A 14,306-nucleotide genomic window follows, 5' to 3' on the forward strand; every position below is an offset into this window, starting at 1 on the left:
CTTTCTGTCATCACTTACTGTCTGTAATAAAGGTTATTGTACCTAAGTGCTATTTGCTCCCAGCTTGAAAAACCAAAACTGAAAGGGAGAGTTCATCTACAGTTTATCTCTGAATATTCTTCTTCACCACGAATGGCTCGATTCTCTGCTTCCCAAATGAAATTTATCAAAGTGCTGAGTCGGGGTGAAAGTGTTCTGGACTCGCTGGCAAGTCATCCACAATTTCGATTTTGCATGTATAAACTGATGTCCGAATCGCCTGTAATTTTAACCTTGTTTCACAGGAAATTCCTCCAATGTTCTGTACAGAGTACGGGCATAAGCTGTATGAAGGTTTGAAATTGAGTGTGGGTGATATCTTTGAGGCGAGTATCAAGTTCAATCGGCAGTCGGAGGTGTTGCTTGGAATGAAGAGAGTGTATGAGACATTCAAGCTTAAAGGCGGAGAAACTCTGATTTTCGACTTCTCTTCTTTCATATATATCATCGACACAAATGAAATGGAAGTATTTTACCCCAAACTGATTTTTCCCAATGGTTCTGTTCTGTGTCCTTTAGGTATGAAATTTGTTGGGTTCCATTTGTCTTGACATGACTATTATGATAGAGTGTTGACATTGTACTTCGAATTTTGTAATTTACAGATCGTGCTTGTAAATGGGGTTTGAAGTTTGTTAAATTCATGACCTGCATGAAGAAAGTGGTGGACACAATTGTACGTATTCTTAAGTAATATATTTAGGAACCTCGTATATATAAAGTAAGTCTAACGGATTTGGGTTAATCACAGGAGCCTCCTGAAACATTTGCGGATGCCTTTGGTTCTGTACTAAGACATGATCTTACATACTGTCTGATCAATGGAGATGAGGTCCATGGTTTCTATGATTTTAACAAAATAAGCTTAGAGGATTTGGTGAAATTTGCAAAAGATATGGCGTAGTTGATCTTTCTTATTTTGACATGATGGTACTAACCTATGATGGTAGGCGTAAAATATATGTATCCTTATTTGATACTAATCATGTTGAAGTAGTTCCTCCAAGACGTGAAGGTAATGTACATGCAGTACATGAATTAAATTATGTAGTGTCTAAATAAAGTGACTACAAATAATTTTTTTCTGTTTGTATGCTGAAAACAGGAATGAATTTTGAAGTTATGATTAAGCCATTCCATCTCTATGACTACTGTTATGGTGTGGTATGTGCTATGATAAATCTAAAATTAGAATTATAGCTGGAGGTGATGCTAGATGTCCTGCAGGGAAGAAATTGACACCAAAGGACCTCAATTATCCTAAAATGACCATAAATCTATTAACTGTACCAGAAACCAACAAGACAGGTAAAATGAAAGCCTCGCCTTTAGTAATTTACAGTTTTACATTGCTTGATGCACTGGACTAGCAGGAATTATTTCTAGGTTTACATGTCTTTTCGTAAACTGTACTTCTATGTGTAACAAGAATACAAGTTCTACATAGATGCACGGACGCAAGTTCACACAATACAAGACCTGTGTTTTATTTATATTCATCAACTCTATCTTAATTAAAGAAAATTTTGATTGACTCCTCAGTGGCTATATAATACGAGCACCAGTAGCTGGCAAGGCTTGAAATAAGTTGCGCTAAATTCTTGAAGTAAATTCTTGAATTCCTCTTCAAGAATTTATATTCAGTATTGTTGATAATTTGGTATCTCCAAATGCAAATTGTCATCCATAAACTTTATATGGTTCAAAGGCAAAATAATGCTGTATATAGTTTATGATGCTTCCCAGACCTTGTAATCTCTTCCTTCCCTGGCTAAAGACCAGTTCTGGTTCCCATGTTGATGTTGAGGCTCATAATGACCTGGTCCAATCTTCACGGCCACTTTCTCATCAATTATTGCTGCATAAACATCCCTTTCTGCTTTGGTGATGTTAACCTGAACCATATACAACATGTGCGAGTGAGGAAGCCAGTGAGGTTAAGACAGAGTTTATAGACTGGGAGGACAAAATCACTGGGAAACATATTGGTCCTGGATACTCTGTGAGTTGATTTTTACTTGTATAAATATAAATATATAACCACAACTTTGAAATTGTTTGTAATATAACATGACGTGATCTGCAGAATGATACTAGTCAATTAGGAAAGAAGGCAATGACTTCAAATGGACCTATACAAACATGTAGACAGAATCAGAAGATACTTCCCGTTTTTCAATTAAACATTTCATGTGACATACAAATATCCCACAGTACAATACATATGAGCAATTAACTGCAGATATGGCACTATAATATACTAGTAGTGGATGATCACAAATAACATGCAGCTAGCCAGTAAGTTAGGCAAAACATTTACCATATAGAGATATGATGCAAGTCTATGGTGTGATGCATAAAGAACATTTATGTGTACCACCAGTAGTGGATCCCAAAAATATTAAGGGCAGGCCATTCACCTACTCTTGCACACATGGATCTGCCCATTATACCTCAGAAAACTAGCTAATTTTTAGCCCATACTCTAGTGAACAATCAAGACATTATCTTATATCATTTGCCTACACAACTTTCAACTTATTATTTATTCAGGAAAAATGTAATTATAACAACAAATGTTAACTACTACAGTTACAAGTGCTCAAGTAAGACTTCTGAAAGTGCTACAGTTAACATTTTGCAATACTTACTGTACTTCGGCAGTTGATCTTATTTCTAGTTCTGATCGAAATGAGTGCTGATATTTCCGAGTTAAGGTGAGAAAAAATGTGATCATAGAAAACTGATGGTGTCCCAGGGTGAGTCAATATGTAAGCGTAACCTTGCATCTCTCTTCCACCTGGAAATCTCCAATGACCCTTCATAACATAAAGGAAAGAATTCAATTTACTGTCAAGATATGGGGCAAGAAGGATAACTACCATAGTCGATGCAAGAAGAGGAAATATATTGTTTCAAAGAGAAAATACACTTTCTAGTTTGCTTATTAAGTTCATCTAATCAACAAATAACGTTCTTATTAATAACGTTCTTATTAACAGGGAGCAATAAGTACACGAAAGCACTTCCAAAGAAAATAAACATAACAAAAGCTTGAAAGAATAATTTAACAAACTATAACAAAAATGAGGATGGTGACTTTCTATCAGCAACATCATAGTGATAAGAACGTTTTAGACCACACAAAGACTTATCAAATTCTAATTCAGAGCATATTCGTGACTTGGAAAGAGTTTATTGCAACCAAGGGGCTCCGAGGTAATTCTCCGTTCAATATCTTGTCCCATAAATGATTCGTATAGTACGTACGAAATTGCAGCAGCTCGTGGTAAAAAAAGATTTGAAGTTAGACACTTGACACACATGCATCAAAATTCCAGCAATGAGAGACCTTGGAAGAAAGTGATGAATGACCAAGAAGTCAACGGGGAAACCAAATAACTGAAGAAATGTGTCCGTTTTGACCTCTGCCAAACCAAATTAAAGCTGAACCCAACCCCCACAATTATGCATCTACCTACCATGGACTTGAGTGATAATACTGTAGCATGAAATACATCTATATATGTCCCCTCTTGACTTCATCACAGCATGTGACTTTACTTTTTTCCTTTCAGTATTTTCCATGCCACCAGAATTAGGATTTAGGAATAGAGAAATCTTGCATTGCTTAAGTGTCATAAAGTATATTCAGAGATAAATTAATATAAGTGCATACCTGTGTGGAACCAGTATCATGATTCTCTATAAAAGTAACTGCACGAGAAGGCCACCAGCCAACAACCCCTGGAGGTTTTCCCTTCTCGTCAGATAACCGCCAGTACTCACATCTTTCAAGTGCCTGTTTTGAAGGATAAAATGGCATATATGAGTAGATTACAATATTGACAGTTATACTGAACTTTCTCTATATGTATTCTCTGGTAGTCTGATGCAAGGAAGAATCAACCACAAACAATGACATAATACAGCTACCAAAAGGACCCTCAAGTACAGTGATTTAAAAAAAAAAATAATAAGCAGAAAAATAGAGACTGATGAATTGATTGTTGAATAAGATGATACAAAGAATAATTTTTCCTTCACGGAGTACATACCAAAACACATTAAGTCAAATATATCACATCCACAGGCCACATTTTATGGATTTAAATGTGGCACCTAGAAATCAAGCTCCTAGTTGCCTAAAGAAAAACTCGAGTTCACATTTTTATTGAAAGAAAATTGAATGCTAAAGCAAATTTTAAAACGTGGAGTGTTGCTCAATTTCAGTAAAGAACAAGCAATCAGAATATTATGCACTTGTATAATATCATAGTTTAACAAGTTAACCATAAACTGGCTCCAGACACGGAAGTAGTAGAACAGAATGATAAGTAGTTGAGGATATTCATTTTTAAGCTTCAAATAATTTGACAATCATATAAATCTAAAAGGGAATAGTTCTAAAGTAAACTTACAGCATGAAGAATTCCTTTTGTCGTAACATCAAATGCACCAGCAGTCCCACTTGTAGCATTAATCCAGTCAATAATTCTCTGCCGGTGTGCATCTTGGTTGTGATCCATCTCACCATATGAGTAACTTAGTGAATCCCAATACTCACCTACAGCAAAGTATGGCTCAGTAACCTCCATGTAGTCTTTCACATATCCACCCCAAAATCCCCTAACATAGTCAAGTCTCCATCCATCATATCCTATGTCTTTCCTGCAAGTAAATATAACCTGATCAAAACAGTTACCATTTGAGCAAATATGAGTATATATATTCCAGAAAATAAAGCATCTACCAAAAATTAAGGTGCAATCAAACACTTAAGCTAAATGTCAACTAACCTAGTCCATCCCTTCCAAGATAATTGGTTTTTATCACTTCTGAAAGTGAGTTTAAAACTTTATTGCTCACTGATGGTTCACTATTATCACCTTTATATGACTATTGACAGTGAAATTCATATAAAAAATTAACTATAGCTTGTGATTGTTTGAAACTTATACGAAATAATAGATAGAATCCACAATAAACAACATATGCAATTGACCTGATAATTTACACAACCCTGTTGCCATTATAATTACCATGATTCGATTATATTGTAGTCAGAGGAAAAAGATTAACAGAGATGTTAAAAAGTAACAACTTCAGAATGCATTCAAGCCCGTGTTATCCTATTCAAACAAAAAATTCTCATGGTTTGTGTTCCTCTGGACAAATAACAAACCCCCGATTAGTTTACAAGAAAGCAAAGAACTTTTACCCAAGCAGATGAGATGGAGAAATTGCTTAAAAACTTGCTTTAACTATAAGAAATTAATAGAAACTTTGTAGAAGGTTCATATAATGTAACCTGAGCCAACACAACCACTCTTTGAGATCCTTTCTCACAAAATCTTGTGAGTGGTCGATATTTGGAGCAGCGTGGAAGTTATCCCCACTACTTTTGTTTCCCCTTCCCTGCATAAAAAAAGAAGAAAATACATTGCTTATACTTATAGCAGAGTGGTTAATATATAATGATATCTTGAATTATTTAGTGTCTATCCTGGGTAACAATATTACCATATCCTATAATGTTGTAAGATAGTCCAAAATCGTACAGCACCTTTCTAAAGCCTTATGATGAAAGAGATTCTATAAACCTTATACCTGGAAATGTGGATCATCAGCAACAACAGCCCGATCATCCCAATTTAAACGCCCACCAAATATATTCCAAACTCCATTCTGATTCTGATGATGTGCACAACGGTGATTTAAAACAGCGTCCCCAAGAACTTTGATGTCAAATTCATGAAATTTTTCAATAAGAATCTTCAATTCATCAACAGTACCATACCTATTACAAATATATCACTTGTTTAGCAAAATCCATAAATACATTTAATACCTTGGAGGACAGTTCTTTTAACATATAAGAGAAAAATTCAATATTTGAAATAGGTGATATAGCCAAGTTATGGTTGAAGAAATCCAACAACTAAAGCACGGTAAAAATTTCAGATCAGATAAATGAAAAGTGAAAGTATAAGTAGAGGAAAGTAAGAATATCAAAGCAGTCCAAAAATTTCAGTCAAGATATCAGCAATGGAGAGAAGGGATTGCAAAGGCATAACTATCTTTTTTGAAAGAAACACTAAAAGAGCATCAGAAATGAATCTGCCACCAACCGCTGTAAATTGTAATTAGTATATTATGCATTACATAAAAAGTAGATTAATACCACAAAGCAAAGTTCTACCAAATGCAGGTCAAATGATTACTTAATTAGAGAGAACATATATGTTCACCTATTAGAAAACAAGGCTGGAAACAGTATCACGGGGAAAAGCTGAAAGTTTAGCACAATCATTATAAATTATGCATGGTGAACTTAAGTCCAATTATTGGCAATATAACAATAAAATATGTGGATCACTAGATATAGTATTAGTATTTTCCACATGCTTCCTGATTATATGACTTAAATAACCATGTACCTCAAATATGTCAAATAACCATGTACCTCAAATAATAGCATAAAAAAATATGATTCAGAAGACAGAAAGTCATTATAAATTATGCATGGTGAACTTAAGTCCAATTATTGGCAATATAACAATAAAATATGTGGATCACTAGATATAGTATTAGTATTTTCCACATGCTTCCTGATTATATGACTTAAATAACCATGTACCTCAAATATGTCAATAAATATCGATCAAAAAGCCAATATAGTAAGATTATACCTGGAATTTAAGTTGTATAAATCTTTCGGCATGTAGCCTTCAGGTGAGATGGACTCTGTTGGCGGTGGTAACCAAACAACTGTAAAGCCGAGGGATGCTAATTCGGCAGCTTTTTCTTGTAGTTCCATGTACCATCTTCCAGATTTGTTGGACTCCCAGTTGAATCCCTGACATAAAATTTCGAAACCTGAACCAGTTCCTGAACATATTTTTACAGGTGCTTCTGGTTCTATTTTCTCGATGACATCACTCTCTGTAAAAGCTGGAATAGGACTTCTGAATATACTGTAAGCTTCTGCAGCCAGCTTTTCGATTTCTTGAAGAATGGTTTCTTGAGTTTCTTTGCTTTTAGTTTTCCGTTTCTTTTCGGAAGAAATTCCAGTAACCAAACTTCTGATTTCATTTATGATTTCATCAGTGTATTCTGAGATTGTCGGATCAGACAATCCATCTTTTTTAGATATGGGTGAAGAGTCTGATTCTACAGTTTCAGTTAAAACCTTTTGGATTGAATCTTCGGATTGATTCTTTACAGAGAGTTTCTCCAGGTCACTTGAAGTTGAAAGGGGTACATAGAAGTCGTTTCCCATACAGTTTAACCATGTGTCATCATTTAACTTCAAGACAAAAAGAAATCCTACTAATCCTTGTTCCATAGTAAATAAGCCGCCAGCACCTTCCTCGCCTTTTCGCTGTAATGCAGACAATATACAGAATAACTTCCAGGCAAGTTAATGTAGACTCTAAGAGAAATAAGAACACTTCAATATACCTGCAAGATAGTCCGAAGGGCCTTGTTCTTGAAATTTGTTGTTTTGACTGGATGTGGCTCAGCTGGGATTTCCCATTTTTTACTCTCATCTTTGCAAACTCCCCAGTGAACAACAATATCACCTGGGAGATCCGTTTCCATGTAAAGAAGTTTCTTGGCTGTCTCTGGACATGTACTGACAGAAACTTTCACCGCATTATCAAATAATGTTTCTTTAACAATTGGATGTTCTTCGCAGAAACTTTTAAGGGAACTCCTCGGACTAGTTCCCTTCGGGTCATTAGAGCTCTTTACACCATCGGAATCAACTCCTTCCGATTGTAGGATCATGCTAGAGAGCTGGCCCAATGCCCCTAAAATTATATTGAACACATTATGCCTCTTCATCAGATATGTTACAACCTATTCAGATGAAATCGTGAACATTGGAACAATTTATTTAAAACTGCATAACTTTAATTATCTAAAAAAGGAACTCCAAAAAATTATAATTACAAAATGCTTAGAATATACACAAACAAACAGAGCTTTCCCTGACATTATCCAAAATTGGTGAAATTTGATTGAATATAGCAACAAAAAAACAAGTCAACAGTCTTTTACCAACAACCATGATAATGGGTGCATCAGCAACGTTAATGTCAACACAATGGGCACATTATAAAGTTATTGACACTCCAATCTATTGTAAAGCTAACTATATAACCTATCAAAATTGTAGAATATCATGCCTACAAATGTCACCAATTCGTGACTGATGAGAAGAAGTGAATCTGACTAACACAGAGCCACAGAGGTACAAGATTTCAGATACCAAAACACCGCACAAGCCACAATACAGATATAATAAATAACCTGGCCATTTTTTGGAACCTTTTTTAGATCCTATAGTTTCTCTGTTACCCGGAAGGCAGTCAATAACAGAGATCTTAAAGTCTCTTCCTTTGTGCTGATACCAAGCTCCAGTTTCCTCATCCTGCAATATGCGTCAAAGAAAGAAAAAATAATGCTAAAAATTTCCTTAAATAGGACGATACCAGCATGGAATTCAAAATTTTGGGCAAACTAAGCAGTAAAACTTATACCTTTAGCACAAAATTTATAGCTGCAATTAAACTCTTACTATCAAATCCAATCTTCACCGTTTGTAGATTTTCTACTTCCTTTTCCTTGGACGATATCTTCAAAGGTGTCTCAATGGCATAGTCCTGATAACATATACGCCATCATTTGTAATGATACAAAGTACTACGAAACTCTAAATATACCATAATAGGTACCTTGACAGGAATGGAATCCGGGGGTCTCATCTCAATGGGAGGTTGATCCCACTCACTGCAATAACAATGAATAGATTAAAGAAAATTTAATAAAAAACTGTAAAGAATCACAGTTAATCAGACTATATCAGCAAATAATTAATATTACAATTCCTCATAGTGAAAGTGAAAGATTTACAGAGAATTTCGCATAAAAAAATTCGTAAATAGTAATAGAAACCACACGATCAAATACGTTTTCTAAAACAATATACCTAAAAAAAAGTCTCTCATACTAATCAAACTCAGATCCATCATTCTATAATTATCATTTCTTAAGTTGAATCGAATAAAAATAACTAACAAACTTAATCAATAAGGTCAAAACGGCAAACCTGCCCGTGTCATCCACATAATTAACTCCCCAATGAAGAATCCATTTTCCTGGAAGAGTACATCCTACCATAAGCTCCCATTTCCCTTCACTGTTGCCTTTATCTAGTTTGATTATTAACTTTCCTTCTACCTGCCACTCCAATACCGTATCATTAGCAAAACACTACCATTTCAAGGGTACAATACTGCTCTTTGGACATCAACCAGATTTAAAATCAAAACTATCTGTAACTCGATCTTAACAGTTAATAACTTGTAGACAGCTAGTAATCTACTTTCAATACAAATGACAAATATTCAACTTTCTATCTTTAATACTTTATAACATTATGATAGTTACCAACTAAATATCACTCTATGATAAATACCAACTTCCTACTTGGTCTCATTTCAAACACATACATAAACATATATAGGCAACTGATCCAGAGAACATATAGAAAACAAAAGAATGTCAGAGAACTGTAGATTAAACCTAATTCAACGAAGCTAACGCTCTCCCACTATAACATCTATATATTATCAAGACTGAGCTCCGATACCATTTTAAGTGACCAGTTCTCCTAAAACCTCGAGGTGCTAGGAGGAGGGCTTACCAAGATCATATTATATTCTAACAAAATTCTTTCCTAAAAAACTATCATAATCTTCCCGTTTAGAGTGTGTTTACAAGTAACTACTTCATATAAACAAATATTAACTACTTGATCTGTTGACAACAAGCATAATAAATAACTTTCTGCTTAATCAAAACTACTTAAAAAACATATAAAATGAGAACGAGAACCGGTGATTTGGATGCGAATCATCAAATTAATGATTCGCATCCAAATCATCACTTAAATAAAGTGAGTTCCAACTATAAAGAATCCACCGGTTCTCTGTTCTCATTTTAACACGCCGAGATTACGAGAGTGTCACCTTTTGAGCTCGCCTAACCGGAAAAGTATCCGTAAAAACAACGTCAGCAAGCTGATCAGTTTGAGTTCGTGTTGTTGCATCGGTTTCCGTAGCTCGTGCGGTTACGACAGGCCTGTAAGAAGAAGATTTGAAACTAACGGAAGTGGTGGGAACGGAGAGCGGGGCCCTGTGAGGGTAATTCAGAGAAGATGTGAGGGGCGTTTTGGTAAATAATGTAGGGAGGCTGGGGATTTGATGGTGGACGAGAGGTCCGAGAGCGACCATGGTCGACATGTGTTTATTTATTTCTCTGGACCAGAGGAGTGGTGAAGGAGAAGAAGTTTGATTTTTTTTATATTTTTTATTTATTTATATTTTCGAGTTTTTGATTGGAGGACAGCAGTTAACCCCACACATGGCCTCCCGCGTCCATCGAAACATTTTGTTGTGCTACGCTATCTCACGTGATATTTATACCGTATAGTATACACAAAAATACACGATAGTTTCAATCGGTGTTTGAAAGTTAGAAGTTTGAGCTAAAATTAGAGGTTTGGGATGTTTAAGAGGTTTGATTATTTCAATCCGCTAATGTTAGTGTTTGGTAATGTTAGTGTTTGGTAGTTAGCGGATTGAAATAGAGGTTTGAGATCAAAAAGCTAATTTTCAAATCAAAAAGCTAGTTTGAATAGTTTTTTGGGTTAGAGGTTTTGGTATGTGTCATGAAAAACTAATCAAACAGTTTTACGAGAAACCGCTAATTCAATTCGCTAATCAAAACATCAATCAGCTAGTCAAAACATCCAATTCAATCCGCTAACAGCTAACCGCTAACAGCTAATTCCCAAACAACTAGTCAAAACATCACATTCAATCCGCTAACAACTAACCGTTAACGGCTAATTCCCAAACAGGGCGTTTTTATTTTCAAATTCAAAATTCGTTTTATGTCTTAAGATTTGTGTTTTAAAATTTCTCAATTTATTAAAAAATCTTTCATTAATTTTTAAAAATATTTTAGAATATAAATTTAAGTATTATTCAAATATATCATATTCATATTTTTACAGTAATCATACATTTAAATCGTTCATAATTTATATGGTGGTCGGTCAAATTTTTCTAAGTTAAATCACATGTTTAATATTTTATATATTAAATTAATAGCTAAGTTATATTTATGTATAATTTAAAATTATTTTTTAAATATTTATAATTTATATTAATCACTTAGAATGTGATCAATCTTTTTTACTGAATATGATCAAACTTTTTTCAGTGATCAGTTTTCTGGTCAAAGGTTATAAAATCAAAATAATCTACAAATAAAAATCGTGGTTTATTATGAATTGGGGAGTTCAGCGAGAGAATGGGGAGACACTATTCTCTAAACCCGACCAATTTCGGAATTTTATTATAGAACTTTTCCTGTTTCTCATCTCATATCATGAAAATTTTCTCGATTTTCAGATTTGGAATCCGAGTGAAACCAGGATCGAATCGGGTGGGACGGAAGAATACATGTCCCTACATACTTGATAAATTTTAGAACTAGTCTGAAATATTGTTTTAAAAAACATTTAAATAAAATACAACACTGACTATAAACTACAACAACGGATCTTAAAATGGTCTGGCATCACATTTTTGATTTCATTCATTTTCAGTCTATACTTGCACCAGTAGGGGAAAAAAGATAATCGAAGATGGCAAAAGGCCCTGGTCTCTACTCAGATATCGGCAAGAAGGCCAGAGGTAATTCCCATCCATATATGTCTCTACGCATTTGCATGTCAAACATGCATGCTCATTATTATTATTATTATTATAATTTTTGTGTGGATTGTGATAATGCAGATCTTCTGTATAGGGATTTCCAGAGTGATCATATGTTCGCTCTCACTACCAGCACTCAAAATGGAATGGTTAGCATCATCTATATATATATATATAAAGATTTAATTATTGAATCATTATTCGATGATAAAATTTGGTTAGATTTGTTCAATTAGTACTGTTTGCATTGCTGATGAATTAATAATAACTATGGTCCTTCCAATTAAGCAGGAAGAATTTCTATGCCTTTATGAATTTAGCAGGTGATAGTTGTTGTAATGTCATATGTTGTTCTGATAATTTCTGGGAAGCGCGGGTGTGGAACACAATCAATTGATTGTTTTGCTTTGTTCTAAACTTTGTGTCTTGGAATTTGTGTTTTCAGATAATCACTCCATCAGCACTGAAAACAGGTGACTTGCTTCTGGCGGACTTGAGTACCCAGATAAAGAGCAAAAATGTTTTAACTGATTTAAAAGTGGACACCGCCTCTAATGTAAGTCGGGGAGCCTAATTTGATTTCCTGCAACATGTTACAATGTTCTGTCTGGGCATCTTTGCGGTCAATAATCTTACCTATTAGTGAACTCTAGGTTGAACCAAATTATAAGGCTCAAACCTGTAGCCTCTCTTTGACAATTGCTATGTTCCATGTGAATTAACCTCTCATGAAACCTCAAGGCTCAAGGTGTCAAGTACTGAAACATGAATGATTATGCTAACTTAATAATTCTAAACTACTCTGGTGGTTATACTACTACTACTAACTTGAATAAAACTTAAAAGGAAATGACAGAAGATAATTGGCTCACTTATAATTTACTTAACTACTTAATGTTGAAGATATCAGCTGCAATTTAATATACTTTGTTGCTATTTTATGGAGCAGAATCTGAATTTTCCTCGTTCTTAAGACCAAAAGCTCCACTACATATTTGAATTGATCGATTTCCTGATAATGAATCTCCTTGTATGCAGATAATGACAACCATTACTATTGATGAACCTGCTCCTGGAATCAAGTCAATATTCACTTTTGCAGTTCCTGATCAAAGTTCTGGAAAGGTAATGCCATTATGTCCATCATAATATGTGTTCCATCATCCATGACTAATCCAGTAATAGCAATGTTTTCCAGGGATGTGTATCACTAGACAACATGGTGTCAAAGTTAGTAAATTCATTTTTTTTCGTTTCCGAGCACATCAAGCAGTCTGCAAATTTGACATCTTTGAATTTCTGACTTCAGAAGAATTTTTAACAGGTGGAACTCCAGTATTTCCATGAGAATGCTGGAATAAGTACCAGCATTGGGCTGAAAGCTGTTCCAGTTATCAGTTTTTCTGGTGTAGCCGGGGACGACAGACTTACACTTGGAACTGATATTTCATTTGACACTGCCACGAGAAAATTTGTCAAATGCAATGCCGGATTAAATTTCTCCTCATCCGACCTCATTGCTTCTTTGTCACTGTAAGTAAATTATTTGTATAATCAGGCTTTACCCGTAGACAATGAGTACAGTGCATAAGCCCCTTCAGTTAGGACTTAGGAGGGCAAAGATAAAACTAGCAATTGTAACTAAATTGTGATATACGAAGCAAGGAAATCTCAACTTCCCTTCTATTAATGAACCTTCTAACACTGGAATACACAAACACTTGAGGCATTATACTGAGCATCTCTCAAGCAAAGCATTTTCTTTTTTACTATATATTAGCTTCTCTCTTTTGATCATATTGCATATCTTATTCAGTTTTGGTAGCTTGAGAGGATCCAGTAAAGTTTGACAATATATATAACATTTCATTGCAATACAGAGTACCCGAAAACTTTCTTTTAATCTCATTGAATTCTAATTGCTTTCCAGTATTGGAGTGAGCATTGAATCCTATTGTTACTGAATATTGCAGGAACGACAAAGGTGACACTCTCACCGGTTCCTACATCCACACAGTAAGCCCATTGACCAACACAGCTGCCGGGGCAGAATTCAGCCATTGCTTCTCAAGCAACGAAAACACTCTCACCATTGGCACGCAGCATGCATTAGATCCACTCACCACCGTGAAGGCCAAAGTGAACAACTATGGAAAAGCAAGCGGTGCAATCCAGCATATATGGCGTCAAAAGGCCATTGTTACAATTTCAGGTGAAGTGGATGTCATGGCAATTGACAAGAGTGCTAAAGTAGGACTCTGTTTGATCCTGATGCCATGAAATCGGTGCTGAGGTTTCACCTTAATTCTTGTATGGTGCAGAAAAATAAGTAGCTTAAATGGCATTCATAGTACAGGATAAGTCATCTGTCAAGAGAACTTTTGTTTTGTTAGTTTGATGGCATTGTGTTTTCAAGTACCTTGGCGTCAATGTTAATGATAAATTACAGTTGTAGGCAGGAGCCAGATTCAT

The 14,306-nt window shown here is 35.0% G+C and overlaps 3 protein-coding genes across 5 annotated transcripts; 2 read left to right on the top strand and 1 right to left on the bottom strand.

The window, feature by feature from the left end:
* Window positions 1-167: 167 nt before the first annotated feature.
* On the top strand, window positions 168-1,068 carry LOC108198421 (uncharacterized). The gene is made up of 3 exons (XM_017366176.2): window positions 168-558; window positions 645-715; window positions 791-1,068. The coding sequence occupies exons 1-3, from the start codon at window positions 297-299 to the stop codon at window positions 941-943; spliced, it is 486 nt and encodes a 161-aa protein (XP_017221665.1). The 5' UTR covers window positions 168-296; the 3' UTR covers window positions 944-1,068.
* A 280-nt stretch (window positions 1,069-1,348) lies between these two features.
* LOC108199437 (alpha-amylase 3, chloroplastic) lies at window positions 1,349-10,410 on the bottom strand. 3 transcript variants are annotated; one of them, XM_017367244.2, is made up of 13 exons: window positions 10,080-10,410; window positions 9,158-9,288; window positions 8,784-8,838; window positions 8,589-8,711; window positions 8,407-8,479; window positions 7,504-7,856; window positions 6,732-7,423; window positions 5,650-5,839; window positions 5,351-5,457; window positions 4,461-4,710; window positions 3,719-3,841; window positions 2,691-2,858; window positions 1,349-1,934 (listed from the first exon to the last, which is right to left on the bottom strand). In XM_017367244.2, the coding sequence occupies exons 1-13, from the start codon at window positions 10,350-10,352 to the stop codon at window positions 1,770-1,772; spliced, it is 2,703 nt and encodes a 900-aa protein (XP_017222733.1). In that variant the 5' UTR covers window positions 10,353-10,410; the 3' UTR covers window positions 1,349-1,769. The 3 variants fall into 3 exon arrangements, with proteins under 3 accessions (XP_017222733.1, XP_017222732.1, XP_017222730.1); XM_017367243.2 differs by having other exon boundaries at window positions 8,377-8,479; XM_017367241.2 differs by having other exon boundaries at window positions 8,359-8,479.
* Window positions 10,411-11,661: 1,251 nt separating this feature from the next.
* LOC108198647 (mitochondrial outer membrane protein porin of 36 kDa) lies at window positions 11,662-14,306 on the top strand. The gene is made up of 6 exons (XM_017366421.2): window positions 11,662-11,813; window positions 11,916-11,983; window positions 12,280-12,390; window positions 12,873-12,959; window positions 13,159-13,367; window positions 13,808-14,306. Exons 1-6 carry the CDS (start codon window positions 11,765-11,767, stop codon window positions 14,112-14,114), a joined length of 831 nt encoding a protein of 276 aa, XP_017221910.1. The 5' UTR covers window positions 11,662-11,764; the 3' UTR covers window positions 14,115-14,306.

Source organism: Daucus carota, chromosome 8 (genome assembly GCF_001625215.2).
Source record: "Daucus carota subsp. sativus chromosome 8, DH1 v3.0, whole genome shotgun sequence".
Lineage (NCBI taxonomy): Eukaryota > Viridiplantae > Streptophyta > Magnoliopsida > Apiales > Apiaceae > Daucus > Daucus carota.

Coding starts and splice junctions, on each gene's coding strand:
- LOC108198421 (XM_017366176.2), top strand. CDS start 297: ATGTTCTGTACAGAGTACGGGCATAAGCTGTATGAAGGTTTGAAATTG. Junction 559..644: donor TTCTGTTCTGTGTCCTTTAG/GTATGAAATTTG, acceptor TGTAATTTACAG/ATCGTGCTTGTAAATGGGGT. Junction 716..790: donor AGAAAGTGGTGGACACAATT/GTACGTATTCTT, acceptor GGTTAATCACAG/GAGCCTCCTGAAACATTTGC.
- LOC108199437 (XM_017367241.2), bottom strand. CDS start 10,352: ATGTCGACCATGGTCGCTCTCGGACCTCTCGTCCACCATCAAATCCCC. Junction 8,839..9,157: donor TATGTGGATGACACGGGCAG/GTTTGCCGTTTT, acceptor TTGTTATTGCAG/TGAGTGGGATCAACCTCCCA. Junction 5,840..6,731: donor TTATACAACTTAAATTCCAG/GTATAATCTTAC, acceptor TATTTGTAATAG/GTATGGTACTGTTGATGAAT.
- LOC108198647 (XM_017366421.2), top strand. CDS start 11,765: ATGGCAAAAGGCCCTGGTCTCTACTCAGATATCGGCAAGAAGGCCAGA. Junction 12,960..13,158: donor CTGATCAAAGTTCTGGAAAG/GTAATGCCATTA, acceptor AATTTTTAACAG/GTGGAACTCCAGTATTTCCA. Junction 13,368..13,807: donor CTCATTGCTTCTTTGTCACT/GTAAGTAAATTA, acceptor TGAATATTGCAG/GAACGACAAAGGTGACACTC.